The sequence below is a fragment of the Heloderma suspectum genome, chromosome 10 (genome assembly GCF_057233095.1).
Source record: "Heloderma suspectum isolate Gila_16-S chromosome 10, 16-S_ref, whole genome shotgun sequence".
Taxonomy (NCBI): Eukaryota; Metazoa; Chordata; class Lepidosauria; order Squamata; family Helodermatidae; genus Heloderma; species Heloderma suspectum.
This window is the reverse complement of record NC_139467.1, coordinates 8,380,534-8,404,988: the sequence shown is the minus strand read 5'-3', so window position 1 is coordinate 8,404,988 and position 24,455 is coordinate 8,380,534. Positions and strand designations below refer to the sequence as shown.

The 24,455-nt window shown below is 47.7% G+C and overlaps 2 protein-coding genes across 8 annotated transcripts in view; one reads left to right on the top strand and one right to left on the bottom strand.

Moving 5' to 3' along the window:
- Window positions 1-9,135, top strand: part of LOC146337595 (2-oxoisovalerate dehydrogenase subunit alpha, mitochondrial) — a 13,398-nt gene extending 4,263 nt beyond the window's left edge. For 2 of the 7 annotated variants that reach the window (XM_084814953.1, XM_084814952.1), the window contains exons 2-9: window positions 1,917-2,096; window positions 2,236-2,322; window positions 2,552-2,660; window positions 3,205-3,366; window positions 4,492-4,698; window positions 4,886-5,027; window positions 5,157-5,328; window positions 6,253-7,583. In XM_084814953.1, coding sequence (XP_084671079.1) covers window positions 2,052-2,096; window positions 2,236-2,322; window positions 2,552-2,660; window positions 3,205-3,366; window positions 4,492-4,698; window positions 4,886-5,027; window positions 5,157-5,328; window positions 6,253-6,423 — 1,095 coding nt within the window. In that variant the 5' untranslated portion in view covers window positions 1,917-2,051 and the 3' untranslated portion in view covers window positions 6,424-7,583. Of the gene's footprint in view, window positions 1-1,916; window positions 2,097-2,235; window positions 2,323-2,551; window positions 2,661-3,204; window positions 3,367-4,491; window positions 4,699-4,885; window positions 5,028-5,156; window positions 5,329-6,252; window positions 7,595-8,041 lie in introns of those variants that run through there. The other 5 variants (XM_084814949.1, XM_084814954.1, XM_084814951.1 and 2 more) reach the window with 5 other exon arrangements.
- On the bottom strand, window positions 7,833-24,455 carry B3GNT8 (UDP-GlcNAc:betaGal beta-1,3-N-acetylglucosaminyltransferase 8). The gene is made up of 4 exons (XM_084814955.1): window positions 24,396-24,455; window positions 21,739-21,857; window positions 21,326-21,371; window positions 7,833-11,069 (listed from the first exon to the last, which is right to left on the bottom strand). The coding sequence occupies exons 3-4, from the start codon at window positions 21,364-21,366 to the stop codon at window positions 9,830-9,832; spliced, it is 1,281 nt and encodes a 426-aa protein (XP_084671081.1). The 5' UTR covers window positions 21,367-21,371; window positions 21,739-21,857; window positions 24,396-24,455; the 3' UTR covers window positions 7,833-9,829.

Sequence of the window (24,455 nt, the reverse complement as noted above, 5' to 3'; positions counted from 1 at the left end):
GGCCAGTCCCTGCCTCTCAGTCCGAGCTTTGTGGGAAATTGAAGCTGGGTCTCCTTACAAAGGCCATCAGTCTTCTTACCCAGCCGTCCCCAGCTTGGTGTCCTCCAGATGTAGTGGGACTACTACTTCCAGCATCCCCAGCCGGCCATGCTCTTACCCATTACACCATATTGCCCAGCTCCAGCAGGTGTTGGTGTTGGGGAATGAGCAAGAAGATGTCGGGAATCTCCTCAGTGTTAATCTCCTATGAGGGAAAAAGTGGGGTTAATGTTCCTGGTTAGAATCTAAGGGTATTCTATGGGTCTGAGAGTCACAGATGGTACTTAGGACCAGCATATTTATTCTACCATCTCCTGTGAACTTGGGGTGGCCCATAGCATTGTCAAACACACACACACAGCCATCAGTACCCAAAACAAAGTTCATACGCTTTTGATATCTGGACTACTGATCACAGTTAAGGCTGCCATGCTAGTCACGCTTACTTAGGAGTAAGAACCACTGAATTCAGTGGGATGACTTCTATGGGCATAGAGGTGCACTACATGGCTAAATACCCCTATGCACATTTTCTTGAAAATAAATCCCATTAAACTCGGTGGGAGTGACTCCCAAGTAAATGTGCCTAGGATGAGGCTGTGAGAGGTGTCTGTGAGTCAGTTAACGTGGGGTTTGATGAAGGTGGGAGGTTCCTGCTGCGAAGCTCTGTTTTCAAAAGCACCGTCAGTTTTTAAAAAGGCATTTTTCAAAAGCAGTGGGTGGATGGGGGTGGGAGGTCACCCTCTGTGGAAAAAACTTCACTTTCTTCCTTGCCTTGCCGAAAGTGTGGGAGGGAAGAGGCCATTCCTTTTGCCATGTGACTTTCTGCTGTCGGATTGGGCCATTTCAGGAGGCGTGTGTTGCTTCCCCGGGCTGCGTCTAGTTTTCCCACCCTCTTCACCAGGTTGTTCTGAGGTCAATTAGTTTTCTTGTTACCGTTGAGCTTTACCTGGCCCAAGATCAGCAGAGATATGTTTCTGCTTGGACTGACATCAACAAGGACATTTTGCTTAATTAAACATTTCTCTCCTGTATCTCAAATCTTAATCCACTGTTATTTTGAATAGCTCACACAGGTTGAGCTTCTAAGGCTTAGAAGCTCAACACTCTAGTTAGGGGCACACTTGATTCTTCATGTATGGGATCCCTGTGGGGCAGGGAGCAGATTTAGTCCCCACTTCCACTAATTGCCCTTCATTCCTCTGAGTGGGGCTAAGACACTATATAGTTGGGGACAGTATTTATGTTATATATTTCTATCCTGCAATGCTTAGTGTACTCAGACGTTCCTGCAGAAGCATATAGTGTTGCACTGAGGGTAAATTTAGCCACCACCCCTGACAATGAATAGTTCAGCCCTCATTGAGAGGAGTTCCACAGAGGGCCATGTGTGTGGTCTGTGTGTGTGTGCGCACGCGCGCAGGCTCAGTGAGCCTTATATGGCCCACCTTTTAGAAAACCAAGCCATAGGGTTTATCCTTGTGCTCCAACCAACGTTTAGAAATAGGTGGAGTGTGTGGCAGCAGCTCCATGGAGCAACTGAAGTCTGAGGCATGCTCACCACATGGAGGATAAGGCTATCAATGGCTACTGGTCATGATAGTTATATACCACCTCCAGTTTCAGAGGTAGTATATCTCTGTATACCAGTTGCTGGGGAACATGAGCAACTGGTGGAGGCTATTTTGTTCTTCCTAGAGGTAGCCAGTTGGCCACTGTGTGAACAGAATGCTGGACTAGATAGGTGTAGATAGGTGTTTGGTCTGATTCAGCATGGCTCTTCTTATGTTCACGTGGATTGCCTCATCATGTGAGGTATGGTGCTGTTATGTTCAGCCTTTCACATGTCTACTGTTGCCCTTTCTCATCCCCACCAGGGATCCCTCCAACAGCAAGAAGAGTTTACCTCTCTTGAGGAAAAGCCGCAGTTCCCAGGTGCCTCAGCTGAGTTCGTAGACAGGCTTGAGTTCATCCAGCCCAATGTCATTTCAGGGATTCCCATCTACCGGGTCATGGACCGACAAGGGCAAATTGTCAATCCCAGTGAGGACCCTCAGGTGAGACACAGGCATCCGGTCAGATTGCCAAATTCAGAAGGGAATGTTGTCCTGCATCACAGCTGCAAAAATCCCAGATATCCAAGAGTTTGCTGCTGGAGGTATTTCCCACTTTGCTTCACACTTTTCCTCATTGCAGCTTTCCAAAGAGCAAGTGCTGAAATTCTACAAGAGCATGACCCTTCTCAACACCATGGATCGGATCCTCTACGAGTCCCAGAGGCAGGTATGGCCATAGCGCGCCCCCTGCTCAGAACAGGCAGGCTAACAAAATCCTGGCCTCCTCAGTTGTTTGACCCAAATTCAAAAAGTGAAGTGTGAATTGGCCCCTAGGGAGGGTCACACAAGTTTTCCCCTGATTTGGGAATACTTGATCTAGTGGGTTGAGAGAAAAACTGGGACCTGGAGGCCCTGACCTTCCTTCCATGATTGTAACTTCAGTTTTTTGTTCATAGGGTCGGATCTCCTTTTACATGACAAACTACGGGGAGGAAGGCACGCACATTGGCAGTGCAGCTGCCCTGGGTGACACTGACCTGGTATTTGGACAGTATCGGGAAGCAGGTAACAGACAGCTGAAGTGCGGTGTGCTGAGGCTGCTCAGCCACTAGGTGGCAGCACATGACAGCTGAGCACCGGAGCGCTCTTCATGGTCTCTGCATGTGCTTATCCCTAGAAGCTTTGTGCCTGACAATCCCTTCCCCTTCTCCCACTCTTATGTTAGCTATAAATATTTAAATGTGATAAGATATTAGCCAGGCATGTAAATAAGCAAGTAACTTTTGCTTTGAAGGGTGATTGACCTGTTTTGCTAATACTGCTTTTTATAGTCCATAATAATCGTAACCATATCAAATGTTCTTAATATATTACCATTTGTACAAGCTTGAATATAGCTTACAGCACCTTACTGTGAATATTGTTCCTTACCCAGCTGAAATGGCCTTGCTCTCTCAACCGCCAACCTGTGTAGACCATCAAATAAGAGGACATAACTTTGGTCCTGAACTCTGTGCAGGACCTAAGAGTGCTAATCATGCTCCACCAATGTGAGAGACCAGCAGTAGCAGCCTTCTTGCTAACCTGGTGTCCCCTTTTGCTCCTCCAGGTGTACTGATGCACAGGGGGTACCCTCTGGACCTCTTCATGGCACAGTGCTATGGCAATGCCAGCGACCCTGGGAAAGGCCGCCAAATGCCCGTGCATTATGGCTGCAAAGATTTGCACTTTGTTACCATTTCATCTCCACTAGCTACTCAAATCCCACAAGGTGAGACAAAACCGGGTTCAAAAATTTCCTTCTGGGGAGGTAGGCAAAACACCACTGACTGCATGCCTACAACTGGGTAATCTTCTGCATTCCAGACCTAAGAAACATAACTCCTCTTTGTTATCGGGGGTCTGGGATGTGACCTACTAGCCTTCCCCTTCCTTCACAGGCTTGGGAACAGATTAACAACACTTTATTGCACTAAATATGTAGCAGACTTGCAAATAGGTTTACACAAATCAATGGGCCCACCTGCCCATTCAGATGCATACCAGTGTAAGTCATTTGTGGTTCATCCTTAGCCAGAAAAAAACAACCTCACTCAATCTACAAGAGCTTCCCGACCTGTTCACCTAGCGATAATACCTACTAACCCGAGGTGAGTGGCTGTGTGTAAGCCTGACATGTAGGAAGTACATAGAGTACTATTTTGTTGTATGATTTTAATGTGTGATGTTTTGAGTTTCAGAGAATGCTTCACCAGGCAGCACTGAAATGCCAATAAAGCCTTCTGAGATACAAAAAGGCATTAGAGCAGTGACCGTGCTGGCTGGGGATGATGGGAGTTGTAGTTCATCAGTTGTAGAGGTCAGCAGGTTGGGGAAGGCTCCCCTAGGGGAACAAACCGCCATGGGAGAATTGAAGGAGTCCAAATCAGCCCACTCAAGATCTAAACTGCCACTCCCAGGTTCAGAGTCTAATAGTTTGTCCTTTTCTTCCCAGTTTTGCTGGGAAAGACTCCTGCCTGAGATCTGGGAAAAATGCTGCCAGTCGAGGTTGGCAGTATTGGGCTAGAACAGATGGATCAATTGTTTGACTTGGTCTAAGGTGGCTTCATATGTTCATAGGCTCTGTTCCTTTGAGGGGGTGTTCCTCTTTAGCCCTGATAGATTCAAGGGTGCCCAGGCCTCCCAGGCAGCCAATCCCAGCTCAGAGTCCTTGTCAGGCAGGTCTTTGGGCTGGCTCACAACATGCCTGACTCACAACCCAGTAGGTCCTCTGCTTTATTAATGGTAAAAATTGGCCAAAACAAAATGTGTGTGAACACATGGCCTCTGTGAATTCCCCAGAGCATCATCCCCTTTGCTTTTCCTGTTCTCATTCCCTCTCTTGCCCCCTTGACAGCTGTTGGCTCGGCCTACGCCATCAAGAGGGAGAACGCCAACCGGATCGTGATCTGCTACTTTGGGGAGGGTGCAGCCAGTGAGGGTGATGCCCATGCGGGCTTCAACTTTGCCGCTACTCTTGAGTGCCCCATCATTTTCTTCTGCCGGAACAACGGCTACGCCATCTCCACTCCAACATCTGAGCAATACCGGGGCGACGGCATTGGTAAGAGGATTAGATCAGGGAGAGGAAGGGATGTGGGGGTGCTTTAAAGCCCAGTAAGTCCCCAGGGTTCAGGTTGAGGCAACACTGGAAGCTTTATACCTAAAAATAACTGCTTAGGTATAAACTCATATGGAGGGACTGTCAAAGATGGATTCCAAGTGTGTCCATATGTCTTGTCCATCTGCAGCTGCCCGGGGTCCCGGTTACGGCATCCACTCGATACGAGTGGATGGCAATGATGTCTTTGCAGTGTACAATGCCACCAAGGAGGCCCGGCGCCGGGCTGTTGCAGAGAACCAGCCATTTCTCATTGAAGCCATGACCTACAGGCGAGTATGGAGTTGAGAGGTGGAAATGGAGCACAAACCTGAGAGCAGTGGCTCTGTGTAGAACTGGCATAGTGCCGGGGTGGGACTAAAGATCTTTCCTGAATAATTGGCTGTTCGTGGTCTTCTCAGGATCGGGCACCACAGCACAAGTGACGACAGCTCTGCCTACCGCTCCGTGGACGAAGTCAATTATTGGGACAAACAAGACCATCCCATCTCTCGTCTCCGTCACTATATGGTGGGCCGAGACTGGTGGGATGAGGAGCAGGAGAAGAGCTGGCGGAAGAAATCCCGCAAGAGGGTGAGTGGCCTGGATGTATACCAAAAAATGAATGAGGGGGAAAGACATATATTGTGTCAAAGAAACAGAAGATTTTCTCAAGCACCTGAAAAATGCTTTAATAAGCCCAACAGGTTTTCAGAAAGATATCTTGTCTCCTCTTTTTTGACTGTATGACACCCTCTCCCGCCCCAGTATGGCCGCATGAGTCGCTCAAGCACAGCAAATGGGAGCAGAAGAATCCATATTCTCACAGTTGGTGATCCTTTTTCCCAAATACTCTTGGGGATTGTCATTTTGTAAAGAGGGCCTTGGCTGTTTTCACGTGCAGAATTACTTCAGTTTTATTAAAGCTTTGTGTGCGTTTTAACTCCTGTGGTCATCTCAGAGAGGGAGAAGTTAAAATGACAAGGGAAGACTAGTGTGGACATCTGTTTAAAGAAGAGGATAGCCCCCCTTTCTCCTGATTCTTGTTTGTCTGAATGCTTATCAGGGATCTTGTAATAGGAGAATTTCAGTATACTTAAAGAAATTATGAATCATATGAACAACGGTAAATAAAGTTAAGGTCTCCTCTTCAGGATTACTCAACAGGGTACGCCTTACTTCTGTTGTGTTCACACATGCTTTATGTACAGAAGTAACCCCCAGCACTGTCTAAAGCAGAACATGCAGTTATTTTCATGGGAGAATAGTCTAGGGTTCTCTGCTCTGTTTTCTAAAACAGAAAAGCCCTCTCTCTGGTGAATGGAAGCATCCTCAGTCAGATGGACATATTTCAGACACATTCACATGAGCAGTTCAGGATGTCCTTTTTTAAAGATGAAGCCAGACTCCTCCTCAGTAATTAAAGCCCAACGCAGGTTTTGTCAAACGGAAGTTTCTGATCTTGGGAATGTGGCCTCCATCTCTGGTTTTCTTCTGTGTTCTGCCCTCTTTCTCCAGGTCATGGAGGCCTTTGAGGAAGCTGAGCGCAAGTTGAAGCCCAAACCTCAACTCCTCTTCTCTGACGTCTACTCTGAGATGCCCAGGCACATCCAGAAGCAGCAGGAATCCCTAGAGCGTCACCTTAAGCAATATGGCGAACATTACCCCCTGGACCACTATGAGAAGTGACCTGCTGCCCAGGAGTAGGTCCTCACCTCCCCCCTCTCCAAATAACTAGGGTCTGTAGGAAAAACCCTGGCTCAAACTCATTTGTGTAGAAAATATGATTTCCTGTCCTTTGCAATAACGGCCTTGTCACTATGGTGATGATGTGAAAATGAAAGATCAGTTGCTAAGAGGGGCCCTCTGAGAAGGCTGCTGCTAGGGTCGTGTGGATGTGGCCAGTGGGGGACTGGCATCTGGAAGCTGAGTTCTTGGGAGCCTCAGTGGCTCCACACCAGCCTGTGTTAGCTGTCCATTGATGGCTATTTTGCCCTGATATTTAAAATAATATTTTAGTTTGCACATAGCGTATTTAAAGCACAAGAGCAGTTCACAGCTCTCCTGCTGTGGACGTGAATTGCCTTATCTCTGCTGTTTTCTTTACTGGAACTCCAGTACATCTGACTTTGTTGATTCTGACATTCAACTAAAAATTGGGCATAAAGGAGCAGGCAGCATCTTGGTTCCCTTCCATGGAGGAGCTTGCGTTTGAAAAAGAAGCCCGTTTGCCAATATTATCATGAACACCTCTGGAACCAAATACCACTTTGGGAAGGTGTTATTTTTGTGAGATTTTTCACCTTGCTTTGAAGGTACAGTTTTGGTGGCTGAGTGGGAGGCTACAGCCTGCGTCCTCTCCAGGGAGTAAATCCAGTCTATCCTTGGACAGTGTCTCTTGGAAGAGGCCTGACAAATTACCATGTTTAGGGAAGTCTACATCAACTTAAAACTTGTCTCCAGCTAACTTATCAGAACACTAAAAGGGAGGATGGATTTCCAAGGGTTTTTGGGAGCTTTTAGCAGCCAGAGAGACCTCTGTACAGGCTGGCTTTAGCAGTGAATTAGATTGGTATTGGGAGAGAAAAAAGAATGTTTTTACTGGGCTTTTGCCTGAGCCCTTTTGCTGACTGAAGGCGTGTATTTCCAGCACCTTTGCATGGAGGTGGATGGGTGTCAAAGCTCTTTTGGTCTGTTACACCTAATCAAAGCTGTTACAACTAAAAGTGATGGCTACATTGAGTCTGTGGGGAGTAATGGGTGAATGTTGGCTAGTCTAGGCCTACATATGTATGACAGTGGGGCAAGTTGGGAAATTAATAATAAAAAGCATTTGCCTCTCCGTGTTATCTCCTACTTGATCAATGAATTTCTAGAGTGAGGTGTCCCACATCCTTGATTGTGAAAGTTCTATTCCCGGAATGGGTGGAGGCTGGACACAGTCATTCAGGAAGAAGAGAAAGGCACTTTGCACATACTCAGAGATGCTCTGTCATTGTTTCACAACACTTAGGGTTTCCATGTTAGATTGAAACAGTTCTGGGGCTAACCCCGGTGACTTTTTGTTTGAACAATTAGATTGACTATGGAGCAAAGCTGGCCTTCTCATCTAGATTTCAGCAACAACAATTCTGGTCCTTTAAAAGAAACAAGCACAAATACATTCCAAAGAACAGCAACAAGTAACTGCAAACCATTGTGGACATGAATCACAAAATCCAATGCATGCAGCACCTGAGACACGTTTTATTTTGTCTGTACATCATTCCAGTGTGGAAAAAATGACTTTCCCTTACTATTTATATAGGTCACGCTGAAAGATCTGAGTCCTCTTCAAACGTCTGTGCAAGATGCAGCTGAGAAGGAAGTAACAGCTGGCTATTTAGGACAGTGCCTGTTGTTTTTCTTACCATTGGTGCTGTACACTTTTCTTAAAGCATATTTAAACACTAGGTGGTCTTTAAGGCTGCCAGTGCAGACTTGTTTTCTTCTTTGTTTACCCAGCGGTGGGTGCGTTGGCCTTGGAAGAACTAGTCACAGGGAAAACGCTTGTGGAAAATACTTCAAGTAAAAGAACTTTTCATCAGGAAGAATGGAAATGTTAACTAGGAGAGACAAAGAGCAGGTGAGGAAGACCCTACTGGGACCCACCCCACATGCCACAGATCCAGGAGGGCAATGAGGGGGGCCCACCCAGAGCTGGAGCACTCCGGAAGCATTGCCACCATTTTTTCTGGGCTTGCTCCTGTGGTCTCAAAACCAGCCTGGCATACAGAAATCTAGCAGGCAACATTTTCTCAACACATCGTTTTCTTTGTAAGTGGTGGTGGTAAAAGTTTGCCTTTCTAATTTCTGTTTGTTGAGTTCCTGTTAAAGACATAGGAGCAAGGGGAAGAGAAAAAAAAGCAACAGCCTTGGGATTTGGTACAGGAGTCAGTGGTTATGTACTGACCCCACCCCATGCTTGCTTAGGAAAGAAGGTATACAGATTTCTATGTTTTGGGTTTTTAGTGTTACTGAATGTACTGGCCTGGCCAGTTCTGGCAGGTGATGTGTAGAATCTGGCTCTGCTTGTGTGATCAAATATTTTCATCAAAAACCTTTTTTAAGGCACCTGAAATGTATTGACTTAATTGAACATAGGACTACAGAGATTCAAGTCAGAGCAGGAGTTTAGCAAGAGTGCCTGTTAGGGATCTACTGTTGATCCTGTCCTTTCAGCTTGAATGAGCTGAGAGGGTAAGGGGGCAATTTTGCCCTTCAAAATGTGGAAGAATTTTCTTACACTTGGGCCAGGTGTTGCTTCCTCCCTGGTTTTATATTCCACCTGTATGCACTTTTAAATTATTATTTTTTAAAGTGAATCTCGGCATTAGGCTGAATTATACACATACCCCTTGCAATACGTTAACCTGTGTTGCGTTTTAAGGTTATAGAGGGAGCCATCTTAAACACACAGTGTCTCCCTAAGATCTCAGGCACAGGCCTTTCCCAGCCTCGCTATACTCTAGGGCCACTTCAACTGGAAATGCTAGGAACTGAATGGGGCACATAACACGTGCCAAACAAGTGCGCTGTGACCGAGCTACAGTCCTTTTTCATTTCTGAGAACCCTAATAGAAAAACGACACACACACACACACACACACACACACCCCTCCTACACTGTGCTTTTGAGAGGCTTGCCCCTCTGTATGTCCCAGTGCTAACCTCTTCCTTCGCCATCCTGCTATCTCAAAGCAGGCAGACAATACTCTGGACTAAGGAGAAGCCTACTGCATTGGGCCGAAGGCCTCTCTGTTCTAGCATCCTGTTCCTGACAGATGCCTGTGGGGAGTTCACAAGCACGGCATGATGCTGATGGCTTCTCCCCAGCCTCTGACATTCAGAAGTACGCTGGCTCTGTGTCCATAAAAATGTCAAGGAGGCAGTGTTGTCCCCACCCCCAACGTGCAGGAGACACCTGTGTCCAACAGAGTCCCAACTGTGACACAAAGGACACGCCAGCTGCGGCTCCATCTGCCTCCACTTCCCAACCCCAACAGGAGGCACCTGAAACCTCCACACTCAGAGGTCTAATCGATCCTGTCTCTCCTCAACACTTGAGGCCTGGGTCTGTGATTTGCTTCCACAGTTGGAGGGTCTGCTGGGGGCTACGCTGGTGGACCAAAAGGAGCTTGCTGTGCACACAAGGGTTATCACGATCCTTCTCTGCGATATCAAAGGTCTGGAAGCCAGGGTGGGCCTCGGGTTGGATACCCAGGGCTTGGAAGCACAACCCTGTGTAGACATCGTCAATAGGGTAGAAAGCTATGTGTTGAGAGATAAGGTGGAGCCATCGGGCTAGTGGTCCTGAGAAGATGTAGCCTCCACCACCCGCATAAGTCGGGTAAGGGCCCACATAATACGATTCTGGCACATAGTACTTGCTCTTGCGGACGCGGAATGGTGAGGCATTCGCCATCACCTGCCCTGCGTACAGTGGCTTGTGGATATCTAAAGATCCCAGGTAATCCAAGACCTTGGGGGTGTTGATAAAAACATCATCATCTCCCTTGAGAATGAAACGGACGTCCTGGCAGTGCTCCAGTGTCCAATTGAGGAAGAGGAAGTCCTTCAGAGTCAAGTTGAAGAAAGTGTCCTCAAAGTCCCACATCAAGATGTCGCCAAAACTATGACTCTCGTACTCCACCAGGTTTTGCAGGCGGGGCCCATAATGGCCCTGGGCTGTGCCCAGCAAGAAGACAAGACGTACCGGTCGCCCTTGGGGGTCGCTCTCACGCCCCCATGTGTCCCGCACAGCCTGGCGGGCAGCAAAGTTCCCAGGCAGAGACTTGATGGCCAAGAGCAGGAAAGTGTGGTTCTTGGAGCCGGTACACTTGCTTGGCTGGTTGAGCAAGAGCGGAAAGTTCCGGCACTGATCATATAAAATGAAATTCCTGTAAAGCTCCGGGTAGGAACCAAAGTCTTTGATTTTGGCCACCTTGTCTGCTGTTCCAGGCCTGGAGCATTCATTCCATGAGTCATTACTACCAACCAGCCTGCCCTCCATGGCCCGGAAGAGCCGGTGCTGTTTGGCATTCCAGTAGGCCTTTGCTCTCGGAATGATCTGTTTCAGCTGCTGCAGGGAGTCATTGAAGCGCAGTTGGATGAAGGCCAGCGACTCTTCGTTCGAGGGCTGGACAGGTATGACGGAGCTGCTGTGCCAAGTGGCCTCATGTGGGGTTGGGAACCGCTCGTCCTGCTCAGCAGTCCACTCGATGTAGGCCTTGAGGGCCACCAGCGTCAGCAGAGCGGTGGCCACCAAAAGGCACCGAGAGTCTTTCATCTTTTTCCTGGAAAAAGAGCAGTGGCAAAAGTGAGGATCGAAAGGGACTGGAAATAAACATGGCGAGCACTGCCATGCGCATAATACTTGGTACTTATGCAGCGCTTTTGACGATTCAGAGCGCTTCATCTCAGTAATCTTTACAAGGGGGCTGCAAATTAGGTCAGTCTTATCGTTCCTGCATTGGAGAGGACTTGCTTAAGGCTGCCTGCTGAGTTCATGGTAGCAGTGATGAGATCTGAACCAGGGCTTTCCTGTTTATTATTTCCGTATTTATTTGAAAGGTTTTTACCCTGCTTTTCAGTAAAATCAGGCTCCTGGAGCAGCTTACAGAGATCAGTTATAAGACAGTCCCTGGCCTCAGGCTTACAATCTAAAAGATATGACACAAAAGGAAAAGGGACTGGGAGGGAAGAGGAAAAGCGTGAAGTAATGCACTATTTCTTATAATGACCGCAACGTTATTGTAATGGCCACTGGAGTGCACACCGTTCAAGGGGCTCCAAGAGATGTTGGTCTCTCAGCGGAGCTGATGGAGGGGCCCTATTTCCTTTCACTCCCTCTGTTACAATGTCATGGAATGGCTCCTGCCAGGTGACCATCTTGATGGAGGGTGGCCTGTGGAGGTGGCTTCTCAGCAGAGCTGATGGGTGGCCCTGCTTTTCGCCATGTGATTCCTGTATGTTTTCAGAGGTGGGGCATAGCAGCTTTGCAGTGAGGGGAGGAAAGATGATTTTATTTGGAAAAAACAGTTGGAGGGAAGAATTAATGCCCCTCCTTCACAGCATCTCCAGTGGCTGCTATTAAGGCTTGTAAAAACACACACATGCACACCCTGAATTGCACAACAGTAATGGTGTAAGAAAGACATTCACTGTGTTCACTGTGAAAGACATTTTCTTGGTGAATTTTTCTTGGCTTTTTCTTGGTGAAAGAAAAAAGCCACTGAGAAGGGCGGCAGCGGGGGAGGGGGGGCATCATTGTGTGACCCACCCATGTGCATGTCAGGATCCACCAGTGGATTGCAACCAACGTGGCAGTAGGGGTTATTTTGCCGTTTAGAACTCCCCACCTATGAGATCTTTCATCAACGGTGGACAAACTCAGACAAGCCAGGTGTAAGGCAATAATAATACTGTACATCAGCCTTCCCCAACCTGGTGCCTTCCAGATGTGTTGGACTACAATTCCCAGCAGCCCACAGCCAGGACTTGTAGTCCAGCATGTCTGGAAATAAAACCCCTGGGAAAAAGCACTTGCCACCCAAATAGTTCCTTTCTGAAAGCTCTCAAGGAGAACATGAAGGTGATGCCTTTCCCTTGTTTGTCTTCCTCATCTAGTATCCTGGGGTTCTAGTTAGGTACCATGACCCAAAGCTCTTGATAGACCCTTCCATCCTCCATTAAATCTCCTCAAAAAGGATATTGTGGAGCTGGAAATGGTGCAGAATAGGGCAACAAAATTATCAAGGAGCTGGAGCAACTCCCCTAGGAGGAACGGTTACAGTGTTTTGGAGTATTGTGAGTGAGTGAGCAGGGCCATGATAAAGATGCATAAAATTATGTATAGTGTGGAAAAAAGTGGATAGGGAGACATTTTCTCTCTCATAATACTAGAGCATGGTGTCATCCCATCAGGCTGAATGCTGGGAGAATCATGACAGTATGTCTATGTACACCAGTTGAGGGGGAACCTGGGCGGGAGGGTGCTCTTGCACTCATGTCCTGCTGTGGTTAGCCACAGTGTGAACAGAATGCTGGGCTAGATGGACTCGTGGTCTGATCCAGCAGGGCTCTTCTTATCTTCTTATGTATGTTGGGAGAGGGGGAGTGTGTCTAGGAGACACCATCAAAAAGAGACAGTATGGTATAGTGGTTAGAGTGTTGGAAAAAGGCACGATACAAATGTAGTCATACATTTAAAAAATGAAATCTTCCATTTATAGCCCACCCATGTTTCCCCACTATTTCTTCTATCTTTTTTTTTCTTTCCACAAAAAAATCTGTTAAGGAGGAAAGACGGAACAGGTGCACAGTACCTTTTGACCGGGAGGGCCAGGAGCCCAAACACCCTTAGATTTGGCTTCCAAGATCTTGAGACTCTATTTCCCAAGGTCATCAGTACTGGCCCATACTTAAAGCCCCAGGCTCTCCTTATCTTATTTACATGGCGCATTATTTGTGTACCTTTTGCCCAAGTAGGTAACTCACCTTGTACTTAGTATGCCTCTCACAAATCCATCTCAGTTCCCAGTGATCAAACCACCCACTACAATGACTCACTTTGCTGCCCTCTAAAAATGCTTCAGGAATTTTATATTTGCAAATTCCTGTTCAAAATAACTTGATCCATACTTCTTGGATGAGCTTGGCAGGCTTTGGCATGTTGGGAATTGTAGGCCTTTTTTCTGTCTAAACATGCAGAGGATTGCGCCTCTAGTTATCTACCAGATTTCACAACTTCTCCAAAAGTTACAATGCAGTCCTTGGCAGTTTAGACATATCAAAATACACATTTAAATATATATTTTGAGAACAAATATAAATGTAAATACATATAAACATTCTATTAAATATGAATTTGGGGGAAGATTTTTTTAAATTCACAGATTAATGCAGAAACAAAATGGAATAATGGGTTAACACCTGCAAAAGTGACATAGACAAGAAACAGTTATATCCTCAGTGCAAGAAGTTGTAGGCCTGATGCATTCCTACAGCAGAAGGTGGTGGTGGAATGGGTGGACCACTTTAGACTGCAGATACATGATCACATTTTTAATACTTCCCCAGTGTTAATAACTCCCTGCAGGAAGAAAACCAGCACAGGTGTCAAAGGGCTAGTTCTCCGTTTGCAAGGAAGTATCTTTTTTAATTAACACGGACAGGGGCCATTTAAAAGTGGTGTCTGCCATCACGTGCCACCTAGAGTGGTATAATCCATTCATCCAGCTCTTCCTGCTGCATGCAGTGGAGGTTGGTGGCTCCTATGTCAATGGGGCATTAAATCCGCTCTGGATTTCGGTCAGAACGGTAAAGGAGCTATCCAAAGTGCTGAGCCCTATCCCCAAAATGCGTTCAGCACACTGGATAGCTCTTTGAGAGTTCTGACTGGTCAGACTGAAACCCACCAGCTTCTGCTGGCTGCTTGTGTAGACCCAGTTATATACACATCACCTGAGAGGTGGTCCCTTCTGGGGACTGTTCCTCATTTTCCCAATATGTTGTCCTCCTGGCCTGAGACCCTTGTTCTCTGCGACTTGTCACAGAAGGGGACCTTCTACAGTTGCCCTACAGATCTCATCTACATACCTCACTGCCTCTCCCATCTTCTCCATATTGGTCTCCTTAAACCTCAATGAAATGAACTCTTTCCTGAAGGGAACACTTCGCACCAAGCACACACCTATGACCCTTTCCAGCATGTGATGTTATCTGCAAAATCAGACAGCCTCACCTACTTATCTTTTAATTGCTGCAGGATTTATAAATGGGATTCTTTTTGGTATAGTTAAGTAAATGGCTTTCGGCTTGCTACTTCAGTAGGCTAGTATGAAGGTCACAAAAACTCTCACGCAGAAGGGCAATTATCTCTGAGCATGTGCTGAGCTCTTCTCTTCACCCCTGAAGGAAAATACATCTTTTTAAAGATGTACCTGAGGTTTTAAAATGCCCCTGAGCATGTTCAGAGCGACTGTTCTCTGTAAAATGAATGCTTCCATGTCTGCTGGAGTGGTGTCAGCTCCAGGCTTGGAGGGCCCTTGGGCAAGAAACCCTCCATGGGCCCCCTCCCTCGGTGAAGCAACCTTCTCACTGCCATTGTCACCAGCTGCTATTGCACCTCATCCTCTGTCTCATCATTGCTACCATCTGATTGCTTGACAGGCAGTGAGCCAGGGAGCAAGGAGGCCATGGCATCTCCCACTCCTCCTCACTACCACCATTTTCTAGTTCAGAGAAGAGGCAGATGAAGAAGCAGGTTGCAATGGAGACCAGGAGCTCTTGTCAGTGGACCCCTGCTGCGGTGCGGGCCCCTGGCAGGTGCCTAACCACACCTACCCTTAATGCTGGACTTTGCTGGAGGCTATCCAGCCTACGATATGGTGTGGAATCTGGCATCCTGCTGTCAAGGGCTCCTTGGAGGGCTCTCTCAGTCTAATCCAGTAGCTAAGTCCAGACACAGACAAAGGGATTCCTTTCAAAGCTTTATTCTTCTTTTATAACTTAACAACTATACCGTTTGCAACTAGATCTGAGCAGCACAGTACCTATGCCCTAAGTTGGAACAGTTGGTCCCCGTTTCAAAGGGAATTACTGGCAGACCCCTGAACTTAAGGACTAGGGAGAGTCCCTCCCCTTTTCCCTTGGATCCTCTGGGCGCAGCCTTTGTTTGCGTGCCAACCGGGCACTACGCCTCCTTTCCGCGCCCTCCATCTGGCGCCGCCCTCTGCGTCTGCGTCGCGCATCCACCAAGTCTGCTATCTGTGCTCGGTCACTCCCTGGACTGCTAACTAAACTAGGAATGCTGGTGGGAGGAATCTCCGTCAGCTGTTGGTCCTGGGAAAGAGGAGCGCACTCCTCTCCCAGGAGCGACTGCTCTTCCTCAGAATCAGAACTGCTCTGGGATTCTGTGGGCTCAGTGTCCACCCTGACACCTGCATTCACATCACACATGGACACTGGCACTACACTATAATGCAAACACTCTCCAGTGGTAGTGCACAGCCATGAAGCATGATACATGTGCACGAACCACTGAAGTTTTTATTATATCTATATTCATTCAATTTATGAGCTGCCCTATGGACCAAGCTCTCAGGGCAGCATACATAATAAACACAAATACAGTAAAACCAATTACTGGAAAACCAGCATTCTGGATGGCGATACTAACAGTTGCACAGGTGAGGACAAAACAGCGAACTCCAGAACATCCCCCCCCCCCGCCCTGACAGTAAAACAAAGGAGCTCGTGTGATTTAGTGCCTTTGCATATCCAAAAGAGCAGCTGCCACATCTCCCTTGGCAATTGCTGGAGTTCAGGGAGAATATAATGATACATCCAGATCTGCTTTTCCCCATGGTAAATCTTTTCCCTCCCTTCCTCCCTTCCCACGTCCTTGAATAGATTTAAAGTCCAAAGGCAGCCACAGTCTAGAATCCAGTGCAATGCGTCCTTCTCTGTTTCCCATGCAAGGATCCGGGAAGAGGCAGACAGGATGACACCTAGGCCAACTAACACCCTAACCTGGGTCCTTACCCTCAGCCTGACAATTTCTTTGACAAATGTGAGCCATCTCAGAAGTCTACCATTAATCCGAAGTTTAGCACATTTCCCTCTCTACTTTGTACACTTTACTAACATCATTTTTTCTTTTAGTGTTTATGGTCATCACCCTTTCAAATTCTTCTGAAACCCTGCTAACCCAAATACCATTTTACGAGCTTGAGTCTGTTCCCTTCACAACAACCCTGTCAGGAAGCCATTTTACAGATGAAGGACTGAGGCTAACATGCCCAAGGCCACAAAATGACCAGAAACATATGCAGGCCTTCCAGGCCTTTACTCACTAACTAAGGCACAATCCTATGCATGTTTAGACCAGAAAAAGGTATTGCAACTCCCAGTGTGCCCCAGCTGTTAGAAGAAGAGCCATGCTATATCAGACCAACGGTCCATTCTGTTCACCAAGTGGCCAACCAGCTGCCCGCGGGAAACCCACAAGCAGGACAAGAGTGCAACAGCACCCTTCAGCCCATGTTCCTCAGCAACTGGTGTACACAGGCATACTGCCTCTGATACCAGAGTTGGCATATAGCCATCAGGACTAGTAGCCGTTGATAGCCTTCCCCTCCAGGAATTTGTCCAACCCCCTTTTAAAGCCATCCAAATTGGTCACCATCACCTTGTGGAAGTGAATTCCATAGTTTAAATCTGCGCTGTGTGGAGAAGTCCTTCCTTTTAGCTGTCCTGAAGCTCCCACCAATCAGCTTCATGGGATGACCCCGTTGGGTCCTAGTATTATGAGAGAGGGAGAAAAATGTCTCCCTCTCCACTTTCTCCACACCAGGCGTAATTTTGTACACCTCTATCATGTTCCCCCTTACTCACCTTTTTTCTAAGCTAAACAATCCCAGCTGTTGTAACCTTCCCTCATAGGGAAGAAGCTCCAGCCCCTTGATCATTTTAGCTGTCCTTTTCTGCACTTTTTCCAGCTGTACAATATCCTTTTTTAGGTGTGGTGACCAGAACTGTACACAATGTTCTAAGTGTGGTCGCACCATAGATTATTCTCAGTTCCTTTCCTCATTATGCACCCTTACTGTATTATATTTATGTCCTGCCTTTCCACCAAGGAGCTCAGGGAGGCATATGTAGTTCTTCTCCGTGCCCCCCCCCCTTTATCCTCACAACAACGCCATGAGGTAGGTTAGGACAGTTGAGAAATAGTGACTAGTCCAAGGTCAGCCAGTGAGTTTTGTGACTGAATGGGGAATGTGAACCATACACCTCTCTGTCTCCGTAGCTTCCTCATCCCCAGAATGTCTTGCCAAGTGGGGGGGGGGGTGTTACAGGAACCTTCCATACAACCTCAGGCACCTCAGGGTGGGGAAAGAGGCATCGGTACAGATCTTTTGCTTTTAAAACACATTGATCAATTTCAATGGGTCAATGCGGTTGAAGCCTGCAGTAAAAGCTTCAGCCACTAGGGGCACACTTCTCTAACCAGTGCATAGCTTTGCAATTTGCATTGCAATGCAGTCCAGCTTGAAGCCAATGGGGGATTTCTAGGTGGAGAGACAGAATTATATGCCTGCCCCCAGCCTTCTGCTGTGGGGCAGCCCCCAGGGGAATGGAGGGGACAGACCCCTCCAGCAGGGGCTATAGGGGTGCATCATGGCAGGGGCCGTGCCTTAGGGATGCCAGCAGGCATGGTGTCACTCGTGTACAATGTCTCCAACTCAGTCAGCTAAGTACCTTTGCCTGGAGGCTTCTCTGTATCAAACTAAGGGCGACTGCAATTTATATTTTTAACTGTTCTTTGGCATTTTAGTCTTTTAACTCATTATGATCTGCCCAGAGAACATTCATTTTGGGGTGGATTAGAAATGTAATAAATAAATAAATAAATAAATAAATAACATATTCCAACCCCTGTGAAGCTGGGTCCATTCATTAGTAAGCAAACAGACAAAAAAATAAACTCAGCGCTTGAATTATGGGAGGGGTATTGGGCTCCCCTGCTGTTTTGATGGCCCCCTTAACTACTGTTTTAGAAGGGCCATGATATGACAAAAATTGAGGGAGGGAGTCCAAGGGTTTTATTAAAGGCCCCTTACCTCCCTGCCACACCAGTAATTCAACCACTGCCCCAGTTGAAATGGAGGAAGGCGTTGTGTCTGATGCATATGACCCAGCAGCCTTGCTGAAGCTAAGCCAGTCTGGGTCTGGTCAGTGCCTGCATGGCCAGCTGCTTGAGAAGCAACCCTCCCCTCCCATGTACAACTCCTTAATGGAAGAAAGGTGGGATAAAAACATTAAATACATACATACATACATACATACATACATACACCCCTCAGTGCCCTCCACTGTGTGGGATCGTGTACCCAAAACTCATGATCATATGCCCACTCACTACTAACATAAATCTATACTACTACACCAGTTTTATACTGATGTAAAGATCATGGTTTCTTCCCCCAAAGAATGTAGAACTTGCTGAAAAATCTCTCCTAAAGAGCCCTAGGTCTCTCCTTGCAGAACTACAGTTCCCCAGATTCCTTAGGGAGAGCACACGAGTATTAAACAAAATCAAGCTTGTGGTGCAGACATGTTCAAAAATGCCCCAGAAGCCGTGCCCTCTAGACTGAGAATTGGTCTCAGTTTGCCTGATTAATGACAACTAGTCTGCCTGATTAATGACAACTAGTTTGAACATTCAAAGTCACACAGAGGAATCGTAACGGAAGTGATATTAGAACATATCTACTCCAAAGGTTTAAACTGGTTTAATACTCGCTTTGTGACCTCTTCCTAAGGAATGTTAAAAAACAACAACACATCCTTAGGTTAATCCCTTTTTCACAATAAACAACCTGGCTGGTTATTTTATCATACAAGTTCAGAGACACTACGGAGGCGGCAGCAATCTCTAAATAATTTTCTCATTGGCTAACTAGACCACTTACATCAGAAATGGAGCTTCTCACACAGTTGGTTGAAACACTTTTGCTAGTCTCAAATTCCCATAAATAGGTGACATACCACCTCAGTACTTTGTCTCTTCAAGCCATCCAACCAAGAGCCCAACTATCTGCTTTTCAAGGAACTCTGTACATGCTTTGAAACACAACATTCCACTCAAGTAGGTAAAATCTACTTGCTAAGGGTGCGATCCAATCGGGGTGGCTGGAAGCCTCCGAACTGGGAGGCTTATGGCCGTCCCATGCAGAGTGGGAGGAGCAGCAGAAGTGACCGTGGCCTCCCTGCTCCTCTCGCTCTGCATATCAGCTAGATGGGCTTCTTTGCCCATCTAGATAGGGCTCTGCGGAGCGAGAGGGAAGGAGGCTGGGGAGGCCTGGGGACACGGCGTAAGCCAGCCTCCCCGTCATCTCTTCTCCTCACCCACCAGCATGCCACCTTTCCCTCCTCTTCAAGATCGCTTTTGCAGCCTTGGAGAGGCAGCCAGCACTGTCCTCTCTGCATTGGCCATGGGGGGCAGGGAGCTTGGATTCCTGGCTCTGAGGTCGGAGTGCTGTCTCTGACCTTGGATCCAGGAATCCGAACTATCCAATGGCCCCCAGACTCTGTCTAGGGGCCACAGGATTGCTCCCTAGGGTAGATTTACCACTTTATTTGGAATTCTGTGTGTCTGTTTGTGGATCTTGCCTTCACTTTTGCTTCTTTTTCCTCATACACATTTCTTTTTGTAACTCGGCATTTATAACTTGACATTTGGCTGCAGTTAAAAAGGAAACTTCTCACTCAAATCTGACCCATATGCCAAGACTGGATGGTGGTTAAGCTATTCCTATGTGTTCTAAGGATAGTTCCCAAGTTGTATAAGACTCGTTTCCAGCTTTCTTTTTCCCCCAACAGCTGGACTGAGAGGAGGTGTCCCTCGCAATAGGACTTTGAAACTCCCCAAGCAGCTGAACAGCCTGGCCAGTCTTCAACCAGTTGTAGTGGACTACAATTCCCATCACCACACCCACTGTGCTGGCTGGGGATGGTGGGAATTGTAGTCCAGAACATCTAGGGGCTCCAGGTTGGGGAAGGTGACCTAGACCAGAGTATTCAGGTGAAGATCAGCCTTTGGGGGCAGCCTCTCAGTCAATGTTTTGGAGAAAACCTTTACAAAAGGCATGGGTAACTTGCAGGGGTCTAGGGGCCACTGCCCCCCAACCCACCAGGGGCTGCACCCCTGCCTCCCGCCACCTAACGTGCCACTGAAATCCAGCAGCCCTCTTTGATTGCTGCATTGCTGAATATTGGTGGCAAATTTGGCAGGGGGTGGGGTGCAAAAAGGCCCGGGGGGCTACATGCGGCCTAGATGTTCCTCACCCTGCTTTACAAGAAGGGAATCTGCCAGTAAGGGAAGGAGTCCCCCCCCACCCCACCCCACCCCACCCCAGGCACACAAGCCATAGGTGCAGCAGCAGCAGCCAGGCTAGGAGCAAGCTTGGAACAGGTTGGAAGGAAGTCGGAAGCAGGCTAAATATAGCCGGAAGGGAGGCAGGTGGCAGAGTGGCTAGCTGAAAACTAGAGGTCTAGAGGAACAGGAGAATAAAAGGCAGGCGGCAGAGTGGCTAGCTGAAAACTAGAGGTCTAGAGGAACAGGGAGAATAAAAGGCAGCCTCTCAGACAGAGGGAAGCATGCAGGTCTGCTAGTCTTTATATCCCCCAATGGCATCCAATTGGCATTCAGCCAGGGGATGCTGGTGGCTCCAATCTGCTTTCACACCTTGCAGAGCTCCTTGAGAATTCCGCCTGAAACCTGGAGCAGATTCACACACCCCCCACACTGACATCGGAGCCACCAGCCTCCACTGCATCCAGCGTCACCTGACTTCCCAAGTCAGGCGGATCGTGGCCTGCCCTAGTAATCTCCTGGCTAATAAGGCCTGCAAGTTCCTTGTTTTGATCAGCAGCCCCAGTGACGTAGGCTGCCTGCCCTCACTCCAAAAGGGTCCTGGTTCAAGCTTCCCTTTGCATCAAATTTGAATGGAACATTTAATCTCTACCAGTGCAGCAGAATTACCTGCTCTCAGAGGAGGATGCCTGTCGCGTCTCTGCATGCATCACTTCTGTAAAGAGAAATCTTTTTTTAAAAAAAACCCTACATGGAAAACCTTTCGAGAGTAAGGGCAAAGTGTGTTCCCAGCATTAATTCAGGGGGGAAAGCGCCTCGGCTGTCAGAAGTTTAGGAAGTCCCGAATCAATCAAGTGCTGCAGATGAAGCATTGCATCCAGTGCTAAGCGCCCTCTGAAAGGCCACTTAGTGCCCTGAAGTGAACTGGGAATTGGTGCTTTCTTTCCTTCCTGGCATGGCTTGCAAAGAAGCCATCTCCAAAACAACCGGAAGCATAATCCCACAAGACACTCCGTCTCAATTAACCCGCGCCCCGCCCTGGCTGACTGCAGTCATGCAGCAACAAGAAGGCCGTGCTGTACCTGGAATGCTCCAGATCACATAGAGGAGGGGCGGTGGTGTCTTCCGACCATCTCATCCGGCGCACAATGGGCAGCGTAGTGGGCACCTTCTCCTCATCGATGCCTGTGGAACTCAACACCTGCCAAAGCATTCAAAACACACAAGGCTGATTTGCAGAAGAAGCTCATTCCCATCTTACTTCACTCCCCCACCCCTTGCTCTGTCTTGTAACAGCTGTGATTCCCACCCCCCTTCAGATACTAGAAGTGGAGGGCACATGTTTCATGTTGGGCCAAAGAGAGACATTGACTGGGTTCACACAACATGACAACCTAGAGCATGGGTTGTTGAATCGTGGGTTGTTGTATTATGTGAATCCAGCCACACTAACAAACCATGAGCAACCCACATAGAGAACCCATGGTTTGTTGTTGGGTTGAAAACTCTGGGTTGTTTGTGGTTAACACCCCATGGTTTGTTAGCATGGCTGGGTCCACAGAACACAATACACGATTCAACAATGACCCATACCCAACCCCTACTCTGGACTGTCGTATTGTGTGAACAACCTCATGGATGGCATACCTGGCTGGCACCCCTGGTAAGCCAGAAGCCCAAATTTGCCACCCTCCTTGCCCGGCAGCTGGACAAGCCAAGTAAGATAACAAAGGACCATGCATTTAACCCTCTTTTGTTGCAAATTGTCACAAATGTGACCGTCGGGGCAAATGAGAATGTCCTGTCAGGCACCCCGCCCATCATGAACTGAAAGGATGCAACTTCAGGGGGGCTGCAAAAGAGGCATCTACCACCAGATTCATCTGCCCAGACAGCTGGACTTTTCCATGCCAAACTGCTCAGGGCAATGTTGACACCAGTGCTGGAGAGCAGTTACCAGAGGCTGGTGGCGCCCATATCAGCGGGGCGGTGAATCCGCCAAGATCTAGGGCCTGCAGCCCCAGACAATCACCCAGAGAGCAGCACATGATGAGGACACCAGAGCAGCAGAAACAAACTCCCCTTTTCCCTGTGGTCATGATGACACTATGATTTAAGTGAGGATAAAATGTGAAACTACGTGTGCTCAGACATTTTAAATCATGGTTTGCAAACTGTCTTATGTTTGTTCTCTAATGTATCAGGAACATAGAAACAGCTGTAAAGCATGGAATGGTGGTGGGGTCATGTGTTTCACCAGGGAAGACATGCACATGGTCATCTAAAGGGGGTCCCCATAAGGCTATGAAGTCCAGCTACGATCTAAAATTACCTAGCTGCGTCACTGGTCGGGAGAGGGTAGTTCCACCCCCTCACCCATCTCTTGGCTGAGGAGACTCCAGACCTCAGGGCTGAAGAAGTTGGCCGTACCAGAAGCTGGATTGGAGGTTGGGATACAATCTGCAATCCAGGGGGGGAGCCTTTCCTTTGCTCCTTCTATTGCAGAGACGGAGAATGCATGCTCTCTGTATGTTCTTGGACTGCAGCTCCCATCATCCTTCACCACTGTCTATGCTGGCTAGGGTGGATGGGAGCTGCAGTCTGCCAAAATTTGGATGGTCACATGTTCCCGACCTCTGCTCTGTTGATAGCTGTTCCCCATCTGCAACATCCCACATGTTGTTCTTCCAAGAGGAATTCTAAATATACACCCCAGCAGAATCCTTCCTCGCTCTGAGGTAGGTCCATCTGACATGATAAGACACATACCCAGAATGGTGTGGGAATTCCAGACCTCCATAGGTTGGCAGTGAGCTTCAAGCAAGGCTGCTGAGAGAATTTACAGGCCTCGATGCAAACACCCGCTGCTCCTTCCATAAATATTGAGACTGGCTGGATTACAAACCCCCAACAATGCCCCAGTCCACTTGAACCTTGTGCAAATGCCCCCCACCCCGATTATTTGGTGGGGAGGGGGCAGCAGGCAAAGTGTTTTGGGTGTACACTGTCTGCACTGCCAAACGCATGGCAAGTCAGGGAGCCAAAGGGCAGGATATGAAAGGTGCTCATATCCAAAACTTCACAATTTGAGGTGTGTGTTTTTCATAAGAACAAATCTCCCTCGGTACCTTCTACCCAACCACACCCTAAAGCCCTAAGAGGCACTCGCTATGGCCCAAGCCACTAAGAGCAGATCACCTAAAACAGCCTTCCCCAACCATGCTGGCTGGGGGATTATGGGAGTTGTATTCCAACACATCTAGAGGACACGAGTTCGGGGAAGTCTGACTCACAACATCACCATGTGGGAAATCCATGAGAACCTGACATTCATTTTGAAAATGCCCCTTTCCCTATTGCCTTCCTCGTATTTGACACACCTCCCTATTGTGGGCAGATAGAGCCCCACCCCGCCCCACCCCACCCCATCCTTTCTGATCTTGCTCTGTCATTCATTTTGTAATGAGAATTCACATCGTAAATCACATTAGCACTATATACATCAAAACCGCAGGTACATATTACAGTCATCTGTCTGGTTTACAGCGCGAACACACTTTTAGCTAGTGCATTTTGTCCAAGCAGTCATCACTCCATAAATTATTCCTCAAAAAAAACCATGAAGCAGAAGCAAAATCAGCGAAATCTTTCCCCTTTCTTCTTCCCCCTCCCCGTAAGAACAAACCGCATTAACAACAACAACAACCCCCCCCCACACACACACACACAAAAGCCATGCCTTTCCTTCAGCTGCGCGCTCCGTATCAAAGGCATCTCCACCACCGTTTCCCTCCAAGCC

What these genes read in the sequence shown, in the direction of transcription:
- B3GNT8 (XM_084814955.1), bottom strand. Translation starts at nt 21,366, where the DNA reads ATGCATGCAGAGACGCGACAGGCATCCTCCTCTGAGAGCAG. An exon ending in GCATCCTCCTCTGAGAGCAG is followed by an intron (nt 11,070 to 21,325) that starts GTAATTCTGCTG and finishes CTCTTTTTCCAG; the next exon opens with GAAAAAGATGAAAGACTCTC.